The sequence below is a fragment of the Talpa occidentalis genome, unplaced genomic scaffold (genome assembly GCF_014898055.3).
Source record: "Talpa occidentalis isolate TD23 unplaced genomic scaffold, MPIMG_talOcc4v2.1 talOcc4.10, whole genome shotgun sequence".
NCBI classification, from domain to species: Eukaryota; Metazoa; Chordata; class Mammalia; order Eulipotyphla; family Talpidae; genus Talpa; species Talpa occidentalis.
Genome location: NW_023600993.1, coordinates 45,981,837 through 46,001,850, shown reverse-complemented (window position 1 = coordinate 46,001,850; position 20,014 = coordinate 45,981,837). Strand labels below are relative to the sequence as shown.

The 20,014-nt window shown below is 40.1% G+C and overlaps 2 protein-coding genes across 10 annotated transcripts in view; one reads left to right on the top strand and one right to left on the bottom strand.

The window, feature by feature from the left end:
* Positions 1-5,701, bottom strand: part of ATXN7 (ataxin 7) — a 133,280-nt gene extending 127,579 nt beyond the window's left edge. For 5 of the 8 annotated variants that reach the window (XM_054695254.1, XM_037492200.2, XM_037492191.2 and 2 more), the window contains exon 1: positions 3,457-5,166. The gene's annotated coding sequence lies outside the window, so the exon portion shown is untranslated. The other 3 variants (XM_054695259.1, XM_037492159.2, XM_037492217.2) reach the window with 3 other exon arrangements.
* Positions 5,702-5,942: 241 nt separating this feature from the next.
* THOC7 (THO complex subunit 7) overlaps positions 5,943-20,014 on the top strand; it is a 16,230-nt gene continuing 2,158 nt past the window's right edge. The window contains exons 1-6 of one of the 2 annotated variants that reach the window (XM_037492240.2): positions 5,945-6,031; positions 12,450-12,587; positions 16,249-16,366; positions 17,089-17,216; positions 17,503-17,589; positions 18,968-19,025. In XM_037492240.2, coding sequence (XP_037348137.1) covers positions 6,013-6,031; positions 12,450-12,587; positions 16,249-16,366; positions 17,089-17,216; positions 17,503-17,589; positions 18,968-19,025 — 548 coding nt within the window. In that variant the 5' untranslated portion in view covers positions 5,945-6,012. Of the gene's footprint in view, positions 6,032-12,449; positions 12,588-16,248; positions 16,367-17,088; positions 17,217-17,502; positions 17,590-18,967; positions 19,026-20,014 lie in introns of both variants that reach the window. The other variant, XM_037492249.2, reaches the window with a different exon arrangement.

The following is a 20,014-nucleotide window of genomic DNA, read 5'->3' as shown; positions in this document are numbered from 1 at the left end:
TACTATACAGGACTTCTGCCAATGTTAAAAATCTTGTCATTGATATTCCCATGCTAGCCTCTTCTTTTCTTTTTCTTTTTTAAAGATTTATTCATTTACACAAGAACCGGGGTACAAGCCAGATGTGTGGTAGGGTGAGAGGATTCACCAGAGACAGAGCGGGGACCAGAACAGGCAGACTGATGAAACACACTGCTGAGGGGAGCAGCGGGTCAGACAGGAGAGGTCTGCCACGCCATGTGGGACCCTCGCTGGCCTGCCAGGATGGAACTGGAGCTGCAGAGGCTGCAGACAGCTTCACAGCGCTGAGCTCAACTGCCTGTGCCACCAGGGGAGGCCCTAGCCTCTTCTTTACCTAAACATCATTTTATGTCAATAAATATTGATGTGCATCAACCTTTTAAAACACTGCACAGTATTTCACTGTATGGACAGATCCTAATTGACCCACTCAATCCTTCATTAGTAGACATTTAGATTACTTTCTATGTTTTGCTATGGAAAAAAAGGGGCAGTGAAGCAAACAGTCTCATAAACTTGACCAGATTGTTTCTCTGTGATAAATTACTAGGTGTTTGCCATTTTACCGTATAACTTTGGATTTGTGTTGTCCCAAGTGTCATCCAGAAAATAATGTACCAAATTTATCTTTTGAAAAAGAAGAAAAATCCTTACATTTAAATGTAATAGCATATTTTATACTTCCAATAGTGTCTAGATAAAGTGGCAAAATATTAAACATTTTATCTCTAAATATCCTAACTATCAATAACTTCTAGTGGTTTTATTTTCAGCAAACTGTTGTTTGGAAAAGTTAAACTCCAGAAACAATCATACTTGCTGCAAAATAAGGAAATTAGTAGAGAATGCTAAATAGCAGAAAGGGAGGCCAAAAGGAAAAAAAATAGAATAATCAGCAGTAGCCATATCAGTCACCAAATCTGCATCCTATACAATGGCCAGGAGAGAAGGGTCAAGAGAGAGAGAAAAGGTGACACTAAAGGCAATGGCTCTCAGAGCTTCTGTGATGGTCAGATGAAATTACACACAGACATATACATCCACATGCTCCGTACACACCAATCTGAGAGCTAATCTCCTGAGGCTAGAACACAAGAGGAATCTTTGTGTACTTTATTTAACCAAACATCAAGCAGAAAGGGGGTAGGAGAAGCCAAGATATGGATTTTCTTAAGGTAAGAATGTCTAGTTTGCGGCCTAAGGGTGTAGTATCAATTACTTTCCTTCCAGGGCAGAGAGGATGATAGGAACTTGAATGGTAAGAAAACTTCAAAGACACTGATTCCCTTCAAAACCATCACATAGGACAGGGTGCAATCATGAAGCTCTATGAAAACTGGGTAGGGTGAAAACATTTTTAGCAATAAAGTAACTAGTGATACAATATAATGCCTGTGCCAAGGGCCACATATAATCACACTACAACAGAATTTCATGATGGAGGCAATAGGGGCAGTTAGATCAAAACCACTGAATACCTGAGGTGACAAAAGGGTGTGTGTGTGTGTGTATGTGTATTGGCAGTTTGGTGATACCACTGACCTATAAGACTTATGGGTCTAACACTCTTTTAAGCAAGTAGTCAGCACACTTTGGCTTGAACATGGGCCAAACCTAGCTGCTGCATATACCATGACACTAGAATGGTTGTTATATCTTTAAGTGGTTGGAAAAAAATACCAATGAAATTCTAATATCAAAGTCCACAAAGTTTTACTAGAACATAGCCACAAATATTCACTTATGTCTATGGTGGTTTTCTAGACACAGTAGCAGAGGTAGGTGTGGCAGAGACCTGGGCAGCTGGCGAAGTCGAAAATATTTACTATTCTGTCTTTTACAAAAAGTTTGGTGACTACTGTTCTAGGCCATAAAATCATGTAGTATTTGAATGAATCACAGCTTCACTTGTGTATGCTTGTTGGTTTGGCCCTGCCATACCTAGTGTCTAGATGTAACCTACCAGGCTAACAGAGGACACAACCCCGCTGTTCAGAACAGTACATAGTTCTAATAGGTCCTATAGATATGAGGTACTAGCCCATGGTAACCAGAAGAATGTGAAAAGCTTTTCTGAGTTAAAATGGTCCCAGGAAGTATATGTGGAAATGAGTATGAGTAAAGGTTTTCTCTTTGAAGTGATGCAATGGCTATCACCTAAAAATGAGAATGAAATGATCCTCAAAATGGCTACCTCCTCTAAGTATTTTGTAAGGGCCTAGGACTGAGCAAACTCAGTGGTCATTTAATTTAATGGTTATTTTCTCCAGAGTCAGAGAGGCTAGCTGGCTCAAACTGAGCACAGATAGAAAACTCAGGGAGGTCTGAATTGAAGCCTTCATAACCATTACCTACTCAAAAGGAGAAAGGATGAACATGCACACAAATGAGAAGAAAGGGGCAAGGCCTCGGAATGAGTGGAAGCAAGTTTAATTTTATGGCCATTATAAATATTGTGTTCATCTCTCTTTTTATTTGTAAATTCCTCTCTTCCTTCAACATTTAATTAAGGAAAATACAGTTCCGTTCCAGACTCTCCCTGTTGAGAAAAACTGAGAGCGGTACTCAGTTGTGGGAGCATTATCCAGACAGGGATATGGGTGAGGAAGATTATATGACGACAGTGAAAGAACCCAGATTTAAACTTAAGTCTGCTTTGAATCAGAAATTATATTTTCCCCATCATGCTCTGCTGTCTTGCCAAGGCACAAACATTTTGTTAGAATTATCTCCTAGTCAAATTTGGGAATTTCTGGTAAGCAATAAGAGAGTGGGAGTAAATGAACCATTTGCACCAAAGGTTGGTTGTCACCTTCAAGTCTCTGCTTATTAATCATCTATTTAACTGGTTTACATTTTTAAGTAAAATTTAAAAATAGCCACAAAGCATGTAGGACTAGCATGTTAAGCCCTTTATGTGTGCACATGGTTTATCAACTGGTAGGCAATGCTTTGCTGTGGGAACAAAATGGAAGTGCTTTGTACCTCTAAGACCACATGACTAGGCTAAAGACAACTGTAAAAGGCAAGCATGCAGCACAAAGGTCTACCTTTTTTACTGCCTTTCTCTTGAGAATTGGTCTAACTCCAGTTTTATTTAATAAAAACAGAAATCTCTGACTTTTGTGGGTTCTGGACTTCCTTTAAAAAAGAACTATAGGCCCTCTTCCCAGAAAACACACACACACACACACACACACACACACACACACACACACACACACACGGGTTTACAACTACAGGGTGTTCAGGAATCCCTTGAAGCTCATTCATGGATCCCTAGAGATCCACAGTCTCCAGGATCAGCTATTCTAAAAGCATATAAAGAAACCCCCAACACGTCACAGATCCAGGGTAAACACCATACTGCCAGCTCTCTCATCATCCCTCATAGTGTCAAAGAACTAACATTAAATAAACACTAAAACTTCTTACCTAGACTTTCATACTCTCAAAGAAATCAGGAATCAAATGACTTGAGTAAATCGGCAAATCTAAGGTCATTTAAGTTCAAAGTGCAAATCAGTCTTGTTATAGCTTAAATAAAGCTTTGTTATAGTTTAAAATCTGCTACTTCTTTCTGTCCACAGAAATCTCCCTAGAAAAGAAAGAAACATTAGTAAGGGATAGATCTTGAGTCCTTCCTACTTTAACATTCATAAACATGTTGGTAGAATTGATTACATGCAAAGAAGACCACTTCACTTCTAACATTTACCAAAAGATGTTCTCTCACTACATGACATGAAGAATCAATTTAAAAATTCTGAAATATTCATCACTTACACCTGTGTCATTGCAACTGTGAATTGAATTACATGGTTTACAAAGCATATTTTTGAAGTTCATAAAGACCCATATTTTTATGTGTTTTCTACCACTTGAATCACGAACTTTCAAAAGTGTATTTTTCAGATGCACCTCGAACTTAAAAGTCTTTTCAATCTCTCCTGGTCTTACTACTTCAGAAAATTTCTAAAACTGTTCCACAAAATTACAAGTTACAAAGTGAACCCATAACAGCACTTGGTCAGAACTTTTGTCTATGAGTAACTGTTAAAAGGTTTCATTTAAATTTAACAATTACAAGGGACAGTGATACTTTCTGATACACATTAAAGATTCTTTTAAGTCACTAGATACTGTTTCAAAATCAGTATTATGGCGCGAAGTCCATGTAACAAGTACCTTTAAAAGGATATCCTTTCAACACTTGACAATCACCTTTTAAACAATATGGGTCTCTACCAAAATGCCACTTGGGATATACAGACAATAATGGGCACTTTCAAAGTATAGTTGGTAGTACTTAACATTTGAGGTAATTCTTTTGGTTACAGCGTCTTCTCTCCCTTCAAAATCATGAAAATGAACAGAGTCTGCTGCCAAAGCACAGGCATGGCTTAGGGCATTATTATTTCAAAGCCCGGGAGGTGTCCCATCCTGGGAGAGGGCAAGTTATAGCTCAGAATCTCCACTCAAATTTTGTGCCTTCGGTGCCAAGTCAAACCCACTAATTCTTGAGAGCACTGTTGAAGAGCATTACTGAAGTCCTCACCTCCCGCATATGAATAAACTTTTACACATGCTGATGTCTAGCTAGAGGTTCAGCACACTTCACGCTCATACATTAGCATTTACAACTCTCCCTCCCCGAGAGAACGGAGAAAGCAGGGAGAAGGGACCCAGCAGGAGTAAGGAAACCGAAACAACGAAACCCATCCTACATAACTGCTTCAATCCGGATATGAAGAGGCAGGATACTTAGGGAGCAGGAAAATTGGGAAATAACTTCATACTCGATAAACGACCCACTCTGGGGTTCAAAAGTCAGGCACGCTGCTGGCTGAGAATCCCACCGGAGCGCAAATCAGCCCGTTTCCTCTCGCCTCTCACCACGTAAATGCTGCCATTTACGAGAAACTCATCGAAGTTGCATCAAAGTGACTTTTGGGAAGAGATGCCAATATATAATCTGCAGTGTGCTCCGGAAATGTGTAACTCTACACACCAGGCAGCGTTTCTCATAGAGCCCCCCTCCCCCTTCACTTTCAACTTCCCCTTAAGATGGGGACAGTCGCACAACCCTTTTTGTAAAATCGCAGGGAAGGGAAAAAAAATAATAATAAATAAATAAATAAATAAATAAATGCACCCCATTCCGATCACCGACGAGAGTCCAGCGCCCGGCGAAGGCTGTGGGCGCCACGCTCTCCGTCGCCCCGCGAACTCCTCCCGGAGGTCGACAAGTTTTCTCTCTCTCCCTTTTCCCGGAGCCCAGGAGGGAAAGGGGCGGCCGCAGGGACCGGAACCGCGCGACCTGGAACCCGGGGCCCTTTCTGATCGCGGCCGCGCCCGGCGCAAATGCCCGCGTTCGAGACCCGCCCGGGCGCGCGTGGGCGCCAACTTTGCGAGGACCCCGGCGCCGCGCCCCCGCGGGCCCCCGCTCCCTCGTCCCCCGGCTCCGCGGTCCAGGTGCCCCGCGCCCGCCCCACCCCCCGAGGCGGGACCCCCCCCCGCCCCGGCGGCGAGAGCCCGGATGGGGCGGCGGGGGCCGCGGGCCCCCTCCCGGGGCGGGCGCGGGGGCCCCGACCCCGGGCGGCCCGCGGCCCCCGTCGCCTGGGAGGCGCCCGGGCGAGCTCACCTGGCGGCTGGCGGCGGCCTCCGGGGCGGCCTCTGGGCGTGGGCCGGGCGGGGGCGGCAGGGGGGCGGCGGGGGCCGGGGCTGCCGCGGGGGCCGCCGCCGCCCGCCGGGCCTCGCCCCCACACGCACCGGCCGCGGCCGCCCCCGGGGAGTGCGGGGAGCGCGAGGAGCGCGGGGCGCGCGGGTCCCGCGGCGGCGGCGCGGCGCGGCTCAGGCGGCGGAGCGGGCGGCCGCGGGCGCCGCCGCCTCCTCCTCCATGGCTGTTTACCCGGCTGCATTGTGGGAGTTTGACCTCCGCCGCCGCCAACCGCCGCCTCAGCTTGCGCCGCCGCCGCCGCCGCGCACGCCATGGGAGCCGTGACTGACGGTGAGGCCCGGTCGCCGCCGCCCCGGCCCGCTGCCCCGCGCCCTCCGGCCGCCCCGGCCCCCACGGAGCCCCCCGGCCGCTTCCGGGAGCCCCTCGGAGCCCGGGCTGCTCCGGCCGAGCCCCCGAGCCTCTCGGCCTTTCCCGGGCGCCGCTCGGACTCCGCAGCCCGCTCGCCCCGGGGCCCCGCGGGCTCGGGCGGGGGGTGCGGGGACCCTCGTCGGGGCCCGGGCGCACGTGGCGCCCTGGGAAGGCTGAAGCCGTGCGGGGGCGGGTGGTCCCCGGAAGGGGTCCAGGCTGTGGGCGGCGGGGGCGAGCGGGCTTTTGGCGGGGCTGCTGGGGCCCGCGGAGCGGCGAGCGGGAAGCGGTGGGGGTCCTGGAGACGCGGGGGTCGGGGGCCCGCGGAGGGCGGGAGGGGGCACTCTCGGGAGGGGGCGGGGTTCGGTGCCCGCAGGGAGGGTGGGGAGACTGTACGGGACGAGAACGCGAGGGAGGTCAGTGTACAGAGAGTGGCGTTTGGGGGGGTCCTCTCGGCAGATCGGGAAGGGCCCCCAGTCGGTGGGGTGGATCTCGATGAGACCCGGGGACTAACTCGTGATGGGGGGGGGGAGCTGGGGACAATATCTGGAAGATGTGATGGGGCATCATGAGGCCAGTTGGGGAATGTAAGTGGAGAATTTTTGAGGAGATGGTGTAGGGTTGGGGCTACTTGGGGAGCCATGAAAACAAAGATATGTGTGTGTCCCCTGGGGAGTGGGAGTCAGGGAAGAGGTTTAGCTGGTGCAAAGTAGACCCATAGGTGGAGGGGCCCACGGTGTGGCCTGTGGAGTGAAAGCAGAAATAAAATAGGCCGACACCTTATGGAACAGGCAGGGAACTAGAGATGCCTGTGGAGAAGTCACTTCTGAAGAGGTCTCCATATTGAGGGACGAGGCAAATGCAAGAAGAGTGAAAGGCCCACCTTTGTGGAAGTGATGAGCAGTAGTGGAAAAGCCAGGTTAAGGCAGGAACCTGGTGGGGAATTTTAACTTTGCTTCTTTATTCCAGTTTCATTTACTTAGTTGAGGGTTATCCTGTCTGAGCTAGGCCTTGGAATTATAGCCCAAAAGCAAGAGTCAAAATCTTTCCCCTCTTGGAGGTTACAATCTGATGAGAAACACACATTGGATAATTATTTTTAAGGGCGACAAATATTAGCACAAGGCATGTACAAGTTTGGGAAAGTAGAATCAAAACTAGCAATCGAAAGATTGCTATTCATTCCCAGAAATCAGAACACCTCCCTGAAAAAAGTTATTCCTAACCCCATTTTTGAAGGATGAAAAGATGTGTTTGGACTGTTTTCCAGGTGGGGAGCTACTTGTGCAAAGGCCCCAAAGTGTTGGAAGTATGCAAAGATGGCAAATATTAGCTTCAGACTTATATAGTTTGGAGCTATGAGCTTGAGAATTCAAAGGACAATGGGGAACCATTAAACCTTTTGACATTGGTGTGGGATGGTCAGCTTTGCATTAAAAGAACAACCACCACATTCTACTATGAGGAGGGAAAGTGAGGTGCTGGTTATAGCAGTAAACTGGACAGAGGAAAGCCATGCTCGTGCTTCTCTTTCTAACATATTGTATTTATGCCATATGTCAAGTTGTATACTAATTATTATCCCAACTTTGCAGATGAACCTGGGACACAAAGAGTTTAAGTAACTTGTCTAAGGTTGCACAGGTGGTAAGTTATAGAGCCTGGGCTCTAACCAGGCAGTGGCTCCAGAGTTCTTACTCTTCACCATTATCCTGTCTCTTAGCTACTGCTGCAATGGTCCTAGTGAGAACTGGGATGTTTGGACCAAGAGGCAGTGTAGAGAAATAGGGGGCAGAGAAATTTATGTGCTATTAGCCAGGACTTCTGTGATTGAATGAATGTCAGAGGAAGAGCAGAGGATTAGGTTGGAATCTCAGGCTTCGGATTCGCATGCTTATTTGTGCTATTTTTCCATTTGAGGAAGAAAACTGGCAAAGAGGGATAGATTTTGTCTGTACTCAGGACCCTCCACATCCTTGGTGGTCACAGGATTCCCCATTCTGATACTTACACGCTGTCTGACCTTCTGCAGTTAATTTCATTGAACCTCAGCTTCGTTCTTTGTAAATGGGGATAATAAAATCTACTTCTTGGGGGCATTTTGAAGGTTAAATGCAATAGAAGTTATAAAAGCCTTTCCACTGAATAATGCTTTACGTTACTATAAACATAGTAATAAAATTCAGTAAATACTATTAAATGTAAAAGTTGGTTTATTCTTCTCCTTCACTTTCGTTTGACAAGGACTCTGCCTTTTTCCTCTCATTACTTGTACAGATTTCCCTTCCCTGCCTGGTGACCTGCATTTGTTCTTCAAAACCCGCTTCAACTCTTCCCTTCTCTTTCCTAGAACTAGTTATCTTTTGCTGGTTACCCATGTTATTTCATGAATGTTGCTGTTGTAGCCCATAGTACGTATGTGGCATATTCCAGAAAATATTTGAAGCAGTTTAACATAATGAGAAAACATAAAAATAAAAGAAGTGAATGAGTAAATAGGACAAAAGAGTATTGAGACTGGGAAAAACAAGAGGAAGTTAGAAGTGAGAAGTAGGGGTGATCCTCAAAATGTGGGTAAAATCTGGTACATTAATTAAGAAAACTACGTGAGTCTCTTCTTTCTTCATCAGCCCCTACAGAGAGGCAAATGCTGCTCCATTCTACTATCCAGTGTTTATGAGGAAAGGAAACATTAGATGCCAAGGACAAACAGTTTTTTCCAATTTAAGCACTGGAGGAAAAAAAAAAAAAAACTTACTGTAGGGTCCTCATTAAGAAAAGGCAGTGTCATATCCTTAATCTTCTTAGCTCTGAGGATCATAGGGTTGTTTCGGTTAGTAGCTCTGCTGGCTACCTTAATTCAGAACAAAGTCTTTTTACTCATTTGCTTTAAGAATGTCTATCCTGTAGAGGAAAGGACGAACTACATCTTCAGAAATTTCTCTGTAAACATGGTTTTCTCAGCTCAGCTTTTGGTTAAAATCAAACAGGAATGAGTGGTAATAGGCCAATACACATATATCCATAGCATACCTTCTAGGCACAGTGTGAGGTGCTGGTTACAGCAGTAAACTGTACAGAGGAAAGCCATGCTCGTGCTTGCTGGGGTGCAGCAGTAGCATGCAATCAAATAAGTAAGGTAATTTCTGAGAAGGAACATAATTAACTTGTGATGTTAAGTTACAAGGATGAATTAGATGGAATAAGGACAGAATAGTCAGGAAGGATTACTGACGATTAGGTTAAAATAGGGTGATTTTGAAAAGTGAGAGTTGAAAGGGTCAACTGTGTGAAGAGTTCAGAAAAGCATTCCAGATAATACAAAAACCTGAGGTGAAAGCAAACTCTTTGCCATTGTGGGAAGGTAAGGAAGGCTGTTGGGGCTGGATCCAGGTTGGCACTAAGGATGTGATGAAAAGAAGGTCAGAGAAATAATCCAGAGCCCACGGAGAGCCCTGTAGAACTCAGAAAGGAGGTTGAATTGTCTTCTGTGGGCATGACTGGAAATGATTGAAGGATGTTAAGCAGAAGAATAAGTGATCTAATACATTTTTTGCGTCATTCTTGGTTACTCTTTGGCAAGTGCATTCTGGGAAGGCAAAATGGAATCAAGGAGACCAATGAGTGGTATTCCAAGTGAGAGGTAAGGTGGGATTGCTTGAGGGTGAGGGTACCGGGGAGTACTGAGAAGTGAATGCCCTCCATATCTTAGTTATCCTCCTGAAAAGTGCCAGGAGGACGTTCAATACCTGTCTGTGGAATGTAGAGGAGGGCCAATGGCTTCTTACAATTTTGAGGCACCTGAAAAGGCATATGCCCTCACGTAATCCTTATCTGTGGTCTGTGTCCAGTTGGACTGGGAGCTCATGAAGGAGCTATTTATTTCTTGCACCCAGTACAAGGACACATTGGTTAATTTGAGAAAATACCCTGCCTCCAAGGGAAGGAGAGAGGCACTATATTGTTATCTATAGATACTGAACAATAATTATTACCATCAGTACTATGGCAATAGATTTTTAGAGGGAAAAATGGAGGTCCCAGGAAGTTAGTGATTTAGTTATTGGTAAATAACTATGTTAGTTATAGTTATAGATAAGTTATAGTTATTTGTAGTTATATACTAACTATCATATAGTTACTGGAAAAGCCTTCTCTCTCCTTCCCCGTTGCCACACTAGCATTTTGGCTCACTGAAAAGCAGTTTAGATGTTGTCACTGTTAATTTAAACTATGTTCACAGTTTGTATTTTGTATGTGTTAATTTAAAGGGTGTTAAACAGTGTTAGTCTCGGATAGAAATCATTTCAGAAGCACTTTTTGTGGTACAGGGACCAGTAGGTAGATATAGTGATATGTCAGAGCAGCAGATGGGAGATGAGAAAGGGGTAGTAGGAGCAGGATGTGGCTGCACATTCCATTTCATAGAACGTGTTGGTTTTCACAGCATTGTTTTATTTTTTAATCAAAAAGCATACTGCATGAATATATGCTTGTTAAAACTTGAAATAATGACTTCTAATATGCCTGTGAACAATATGACAGAGTAGTGGCATGGTAGTATAGCTTTCTAATAAGGTAATTATGTACATTTTCCTATGAAGGCAGAGGTGACAATACTTATCTATAAAAGGAAGATAACTGTACACTGTATAGGTTTGTTTTAAGGATGAAGTATGATAACATATGTATGGTACTTCAGAGCTAAGTGACCATTTATTGTCCAAACCAGGACACTTCAGAATGAAAGTAAACAAATGAGATATGTGGTCACCAAATAAGAGTGTATAAATGCTGTATTAACATCTGCTTCTGTTACTCCTTTTTCAATTGCTGATCCAGTGTTAATTAGCCATAACATTTGTGGACATGGGGTTTGTTTGTTTGCTTGTTTGTTTGACTACTGCCAGTGGATTTGCCCACTTAGCTCCCTCTTTGATTATCCTAGCACAGGGACTACTGATGCAGTTCAACTGCTGAATGTTTCTTTAGCCGAGATAATGGTTTTTTTCAAAGCAAGATTGGTGTTTCAACCTTTTCTTTATTAACACCACACTCTAAACATTTAAATAAACATAGAAAAAAGAGGACCTTAGCATGATTTTTCTCCTTTAAAAATTTTTTATTTAATTTGCTTTAAGTAATTTACTTTGGCATCAGCAACTTATTTACACTGGTTCTAAGTATCTCTGGAGAGATCAATATTTACACAAAGGAATCAGGCCATCTTATTGTTCTTTCCACTTTCCTTTTTGTTATCTTGATGTTATTGGCCTTAATTTTTTCCATAGTTTTAAGCTTCTTGAAAGAAGGGATTAGGTGTTATTTCTCCATTTAAAAAATCTATCGCAATGAGGCAGACATAATTCATTTTAATAGCTCACAGGCAATGGTGATCTAATGAGTTATCTAACAGGAATCTGCATTGAGACTGTTATTGCGTGGTTTGAGTCTCTTGTTAATAAGTCAAATCAAGCCAGAATTCTTTTTTCTCATTAATCCATTGTGGCCATATTGAAGAAAATTGATTAGAATTTTTAATACAGAAAAAATGAAAACACTTCAAAATGACCAATAACCTCACTATCCAGATAACCACTCTATTTTTTTAACTGATCCATGTCAGAAAATTCGAGAAGAAATACATAAAACGACAAGTGAAAACCTCCCCCTCTTCCATCTTCGCCTTCCACTACTCCCTCTCCCCAAAGGCAATCATTATAAACTGTCTTTGTGTACACTTCCTGAATGTTTTCTAAATGCCTGTGAAAAGTAGGAAGCGCCTCCTAAGTTTGAGTCCCAGCTCTGCTCCTTACTTTCTGTGTCATTTAATTTTGGGCAAGTACTTTCTGTTTCTTCTTTGGCAAAACAGGGGTGATAATACCTACTTTATAGAGCTGTTGTGCCAGTTAAGTGTTTACATTTGATAAGCACTTGGAAGCGTACTTGGCATATTGCAAGCGTTATGTATCTGTTGATTGGTATGCCAGTGTGTTCATAAAATTTAAAAATTTTATACAGATGTTTACACTTTTCTGTATTAATGCTTCTATAATTAATGCTAGATCTTGGACTTCTTTCTACATTCTTTTGTATCCAATTTGTAGTGTCTATTTTTTTTAAACTTATCAAACATTTGGTTCAATTTTGTTACTCTTACAGTGTTACAACGAAGATGTCTTTGTACACCTGTGGGAATAATGTCTAGAAGATAGGGGACCTTAGGGGGAGCGTATATTTTGTTTCAAATTTAGATATATAGTGTTACTTTGCCCCCCATAGCCAGCTATTTTTTCCCATGGTAATTCTGCCTCAAATTGTTACCCATTTCTATACTTTTCAGTTTGGATCAAGTGTTTTGGAACCCCAAGAAAGTCAGATATGAGTTCGCAAGAGGCTAGATTTCCTTGCCAACCTGCCTATAGAAAGGAAATGCTAATCCTCATTGGTAGATCACACTATTACAATTTCCCCAAAGCAGGTGAGATCACAGTGTTTGAGTTCTGGCTGTTGGGGAAGGCACATTTGAGATAGCTCAGCACAGGGAGGAAGTTACATAACAGTGAGGTGCTTGCTGCTGTGTTAAGTCTTGACCTGTCCTTAAAGAAATAATTTTGGAAGTTACCCCCTTTATAGCCCCACATCTTCCAAACTGTTTTCTTCTTTCCTTTTTTAATATTTCCTCCAAGATGTTCGGAAAACTTATTATCAAGGTTTTAATAGCTACTGTGCTACTGTGAGGAATAACAATTAGGGGTTTTGAAAGGAATGTTCATCTGGGTTTGTAAGACATCCTTTCCTTGCTGAAATGAGAGCACAGCTGAAATGGCTGTGTTGTCTGACCAGAGGCTAGGAAATTGAGAGTTGGTCTAGTGACTAGAAAGCAATCATTTCTTCCTGCCTTTCTGTTCATGAAAAATGGGGCATTAATAGCTAATCCACTGAAAGGAATTTTTGAAGCTCATTTAGTATCTTAAGTAGTTTTATATTCTTCTAAGTATAGGTTGACATGTAAGAAGGAAAAGGGTCTAAATACATACCAGTTTTGTAAGTGAAGATTTGCTTAGCATCAAATGTATCATAACTGACTTTAAAGTGACTTTGAATGGTAGCCATTTTATAAGTATAATTACAGTACAGCATATAACTAAATCCAGTAGGAAATCATCACACAAACCTAAAATCAGGTGAAAAATCACCATCCTCAGGACTGATGTTAAGTATTTTGGTTTAAAAACTACTCAGAATGAATAAAGAAAGTAATCATGACAACTTAGAATGATGTTGATAACATCAACAAAATAGTTTCTAAACCAGCTTTACTGTTTTCATAGGGTTTACTAGACCTGAGAGGATTGTCAATATTAGCTTCATAGCATTCCATCATATCCTTCTCCCAACATTTAACTGATCCCCTATTGATGGATATTTGGGTTATTTCCAATCTTTTGCTATTATAACATTTCAATAAATAATCTGACATATAGTGCATATCTACAACTATAGCTAGGATTGTTGGTTCAAAAATTATGTTATTTAAAAATTTAATATTGTTAAAAATGCCCTTTAGCTTTTTTGGTTGATGATTTTTGAGTATCTCAAGAGCAACACAAATCTACTTCCCTGCCCCCCCACCCCCAAGCCAAAGGAAGCTCTCCTAGCCTCTTCTACTGTGTGTATCACTCATTTAACACAGCCTCTCTGTGAATGTGTTATTTCTCCAACTAGAGGAAAAGAGCTGGGGTCTTTTTTTCATGTCCTCAGAACTTAACTCTAGTACCCTACATACACATCTGCTCTTTGATCAAATATTCATGTCTTCTGTACAAGTAGGGAAATTGCTGCTGTTAACCTGAAAATAAGATAATTGCCTGCTAGGCCTTGTTAGTGCTTTATTGAGAAAATGCTCTTTGGAAGACAGATGGTACCAGGCAGGCACCACAGAGCTATTTAAAAATATTTATTGCACATCAGAAATGTAAAAACCTAGGGTGAGAAAAGAGAATGAACAGGACGCAGCGCTGACCCTCATGAACCTTTCCCCAAGTGGTTTTGACCTGAACATTTTCAAAAATTTGTAATTGGGAAATCACATGCATATGTGACAGTGTACAGATCTGAAGTGTACAGCTAGAATGATCACAAAATATGTTTGAAATATTTTTTAGTTTCTCAATTTCAGAAATTTCTTGAAAAACCGACTCTGGTAATAGCTTCTACCTTTGGGTCCTCCCTCCAGCTTGTATCTGCTATACCTAGAATGCATTTATATTTAACATTCCTGGTCCTCAATAAAGTGGGAGGCCCAGGAGGCCTCTGGGAGGACGATGGCTTGTCTTGGAGTTTTGGAAGAGCAGAGCTAAAACCTGCAAAGGAATTGTTGGGCAGCATCCATGCTACCAGACTGCTGATCCGGTAGATGTTCACTTTCATGTTGAAGTTAAAACATGTTTGTAATTTTAAAAATCAGTTCACTTTCTGCGTTTTCATTCCTTCAAGGACTGTGTTTTCTCTCAGTCTCCTCAAACAATATTGTTGATGTTTAAAAACTGAAAATGTTAATTTGTATTTTAAAGTGTCAAAACACCTGATGAATCTGTAGCTGGAGAAGCCAGTCAAAGCCATGGCTGAGAGCAAAACCCAATTCTAAAGATGTTTATCTGATGTTGTCAAGGAATAGATTTTAAAACTGGAGCCATCTGCCCTCCAAAGTTTATCTCCGCTGCACCTGCGCTTTAAAATTCTTCTGCCTACACACACAGGAACTATTGTTTAAGATTTTTGTTGTTGCTTCATCAGGCAGGCTCTCTAAGAATTATGCACACTTTAAAATTTATTTTTTGTTTTTGAAAAAAAAAAAATGCATGTACATGGTAAAAAACAAACACTCCAAAACCAGACAAGAAAATTAAATCTTTTCTCCACCTCCATTTGGAATTCCTCTCACCAGAACAACCCCTATTACCAGTTCCTTAGGCATCCTTACAAAGATATTTTCTGAATACGCAGACACATTCATATGTGATGTGCACACACATACACACAAAACCTCCCTTTTCTACGCAAACGGTGACAAACTTGTACTTCCCTGTACCTGTTTTGTTTTCATTTTACTTATCATATCTACAGAGATTTTTTTGTGTCGGTGCATAAAGCCACACTATTCTATTGGCTGCATAATTTTATGTTACATTAACGTCTGATAATTTAAACAGTCTCTGACTGGTGAATGTTGAGGTTTGCCATCTTTCTACTACACATGACACTGCTAAGTAGGAAATCCCTTTCCATTTATCTTCGTGCATTGGTGCATGTATATAGGATGAGTGTGTAAAATTGGAAGGAAGGGGCCAGGAAGGTACTTGCACTTTAACTATTGTTTACTATTGCCCAGTTGCCCTATAGCCTGTACTAGCTTCCATTCCATCAGTGTATCTAAGTGTGGTTTCTTAACACCCTGGCCAATGCCTTTATTATTGGGTCTTTTGATCTTCGCCAGTCTGATAGATGAAAATACTTTATTGTGGTTTTAGTTTCTTTCTCTTGTTATGATCCAGCAAAAGCTCTAGCTTAGGGCTGCCAGGCAGGCAGGTTGGGGCCCCACTTGTTACTCATCATCTGTACTGCTTTTTGGAAATTTTTTACCTTGGGGCAACTGTTCCTTTTACCAATAACCTCACACTAGCAAGAGATTTGAAGAGTTCGATTTTCTACTGTCTGTGCACAGGTTTTTTTTAAAGCTGTTCCCCAAGAATTATTGATTTATTTTCTTGGTGGAACCTGAAAATTATTTCTACTAAACAACACATTGGGATGACATTCTGTGAGGGTAGGACTTTTCACAGCTGTCTATAACCCCAGGCCTTCCCTACAATGAGGCTGGATATACACAGTCTTGCCAAAAAATATATATATACACACACACGTATATGTATTTATAGTTAGATATCAGTATAAATTTCAGTAAAACCTAAACAAAATTTAACATTTCAACTATTTTAAAGCATATAGTTCATTGACCTTAGTACATGTAAATTTCAGTGATTTCTTTTGGAAGAATGAATGAGTAGTCATTGATTATTTTCCCTTGAGAGTTACCAAGAGCAAGTCATTTTAATTCACATTGTTCTTCTTACCTCCAGATGAAGTCATACGCAAACGTCTCCTAATTGATGGAGATGGTGCTGGAGATGATCGGAGAATTAATCTGCTAGTGAAAAGTTTCATTAAATGGTGTAATTCTGGATCACAGGAAGAGGGGTAATTCATTTCATTGTTGTTTCTGTGCCAATATCTTGATGTGATCTTAGACTGTACATTGTAATCCTGTTACTATTTCAAAATTTCAGTTATCTTAAATGTCCAGTGGTGTCAACTCTTGATTAATTAAGAGTAAATATTTCTGGCCTTTATTTCTCTGCAGAGGCCTGCTTTATGTTTATTAATATGTGCAGAAGGCAGAGTGGTAAGAAGAAGTAAAGATTACATTTAGACTCACTAATTTGGTCACTTTAAATAGATAAATATTTAGCAAGACAAAATAAAATTTTTCTTTAATGAGCTAATAAAATATTGCTGCAAGGTTTAACATAAATATTACTTTTTTTACTTAGAACAATTTTCATTATTTGGATTAATATTCAATATAGATAATTATATAGAATGAAATAATTGTGAGAACAGAATTTTGAAGCTAAAAAAATCAAAATAGTTTTTAAAAATACCAAATATAGTTATTTGAATTAAGTTTATAAGAACAGTCCTATCCTTCATAGCTAGAGCCACTTACAAATTCAGGTACACCACATTTGGAAAAAGAAAACTTGGAAACCACAGGTGTTCTAAATTATTTTTTGTTTTAAATAAATCAAATGATTTTCTTAGAACTTGGTATAATTTAGTTAGCAAATCTTTGCCTGTACTGTAATAATACAAATTTGGTCATCTAAAGAATTCTTTATTCTGTTTCCCTTTCTCATCAGATATAGCCAGTACCAACGCATGCTGAGCACACTGTCCCAATGTGAATTTTCAATGGGCAAAACATTGCTGGTTTATGATATGAATCTCAGAGAAATGGAAAATTATGAAAAAATTTACAAAGAAATAGGTAAAAATAACAAACATACCAATGTTTTCTATCTGTAAATTTTTATGGTCTAAAAGAAAACACTATACTAATAATTTTACTTTGCTTAGTGGTAAAATAATAATACAGTAGTAATAGAAATAATACATTAAATATCGACTACAAAAATATATTCAAGTATGATACAATACTTTGGGTTACAGGTATTTTTTAAATGCCGCCTTTTATTCTGTTAGTAATGGAACTTAATTTAAAAGCATTTTGAAATTGAAATGGATGACTATCTTAAAAACACCTCTTTATATAGAATGTAGTATTGCTGGAGCACATGAAAAAATTGCTGAATGCAAAAAGCAGATTCTTCAAGCAAAACGAATACGAAAAAATCGCCAAGGTAATGGTTTTATGGGACTTAATGTGCAGATACTTTATTACTGACTAGTATTTTCATGCAGTTTTTAATATTCTGAGGTAAAATCGACAGCTAGAATCAACCTGAATTATGTAAGATAATTGGGAGCAAGCTAATTCTGTAAAACTCTATTATTTAAAGTAGAAAAGGAAGGCTGTCTGAAAAAAAAAAAAATCCGTTACTGGATTGTATTGATTTTCCAAGTATTTAAGTATTCGTTGTTTTACTGTCTTCAGAACTCTTTGCTTAAATAATGCTATGGTTGATTAGCAAAGCAATTTGTGCAAATTCACTAGATTAAGAGTATTTGTTTTAATGTAGCTATTTTTAACAAAATGAAAAAAAGAATGTAATTTAAACCCATTGAGTTTTTACTAAGTACAAACTTACTTGAAAGTACAAACAAACTTGACACATGAGAAACTAGATGGAAATAAAAAATGCCAGTGGTTATTTGGGGTTTGTAGATTTTTATGGATTATGTTCTTTTTACATTGAGCATAGCTTATATTTTAATCCAAATAATTTGTGTTAAATCAATAAATATCTTTTTTTAAGATTAATTTATCCAATTAATAAGCTGAATTCAAAACCATGGATTTTACTTTTTAATAGCTAATTAAGGTGACCTTTAGTTCCTAATTTTTAGAAGTTGGTTTTGAATTCAGTCTAAAATACTTATGATCAAGTTTTGGAAGGCAATTTATAGTAAGCTATGCCAGCTTATTTAAAAATTATTTCAATTCTAAAACTCTTAAATGTTTCATTGTATTTTTGTTGATTATTGAGGCTTTTAAATGAATGTTGCCATTTATCATTTTATAAGAAAGGTTAACAGTAGATAGACGATATATTGGAGGTCTCAGTGGAACAGAAAAAAGGTTTCTGAATTTTATAGCATTTCTGTTTCTAAAATCTTTACCTTTAGAATGAGAAGTATAATTTGCTGTTGTCTAACATCTTAAATTAATGGTAGGATATATTTACCTTGCTGATCTTTTTTCTTTTTTACTGGGCAAATAGTGTGTAAGATACTCTTCAAATCAGTCCCCTTCATGATCAATGACTTTAATCCATTATGCTTATGCTGAACTTTTGTCTTCTGCCCATAGGTAAGTGGGAGAGAAAAAAAGTCTGAGATGAAGTCCCTGTTTAGAATACTTTTGAAGTCTGTATCATTACAGTTATGATTGAATCACATGAAACTAAAAATATTCTTTCAATGTTTCTATTTCTTATGCAACTGGAAAGTGATTAGAGGAGATTTATGGTGTTATCCTTTTTGGTTTTGATAATCCACGTACAAAAAAGCCTTAATTTGGTAATTTTTTTTTTTTTTTTTTTTTTTTTTGCCTTTCAGAATATGATGCTTTGGCAAAAGTGATCCAGCATCATCCAGATAGGCATGAGACTTTAAAGTAAGTTTAGAGCTTTGCTTTGAAAGGAGCTTATCTTATTACATAAATATATACTCACATGCACATTCCCTTTGTATAAGAAAAGATGCTTCAAAAAGTCAGATCTTCAATATTACATATTCTAGTACTGACTGATTAAATTTTTCTTCCTCCTACCTTATTGCCTATAATTCTATATAAATGCATATATCAATAGAAAAATGGATAAACAGAATGGTCTGCTTATATAGTAACACATAAAAACAATAAGCTGGATATATACTTTAAAACACATACCTCAAAATCTTAATCAGTAGGGGAAAAAAGGGCATATAATGAATTTTAAATTATTCCTAAGTTTCTGAACTACATACAGAATAACCATTTGTAAAATGGTTATTTTACATTATATCCTAGCAATACTGTATACTCTTATATGATATGTTTATACTGTGTATTATTCAGAGAACGAATATCTACATTAAAAAAGGATTACAGTGATTGAGGAAGTACTAGAGGAGGAAAAGAAGTCTGGAATAGAGGGCTGACAGTAAGGTTCAAAAATAGTTCACGTCTGGGCCTCCCCGGTGGCGCAGCGGTTGAGCGCTGGGTTGCGAGGCTGCCCGTGGCCTCTGTGGCGCCAGTTCGATCCCCGACTGCTCCCTGGCCACCGGAGGATGGTCCCACGTGGCGCACAGGCCTCTCCTGCCGCCCGCTGCTCCCCTCAGCTGTGTACTTCAGTCCTTCTGCCTGCTCTGCTCCCCGCTCTGGCTCTGGTGAATTCTCTCACCCTCCCGCGCTTCTGACTGTACCCAGTGCTTGTATAAACAAACAAACAAACAAATAAATAAATAAAAACATGCTTCTATAAAAAAAAAATTAAAAAAAAATAGTTCACGTTTATCTGCAATTATTATTATTTTTTTTTTTTACTAATAAGAAGTAAATACAGCAAATGTTAAAATTTATCAGTTTGGGGGTTCATTATCCTGTTACCTATATTGTATTTT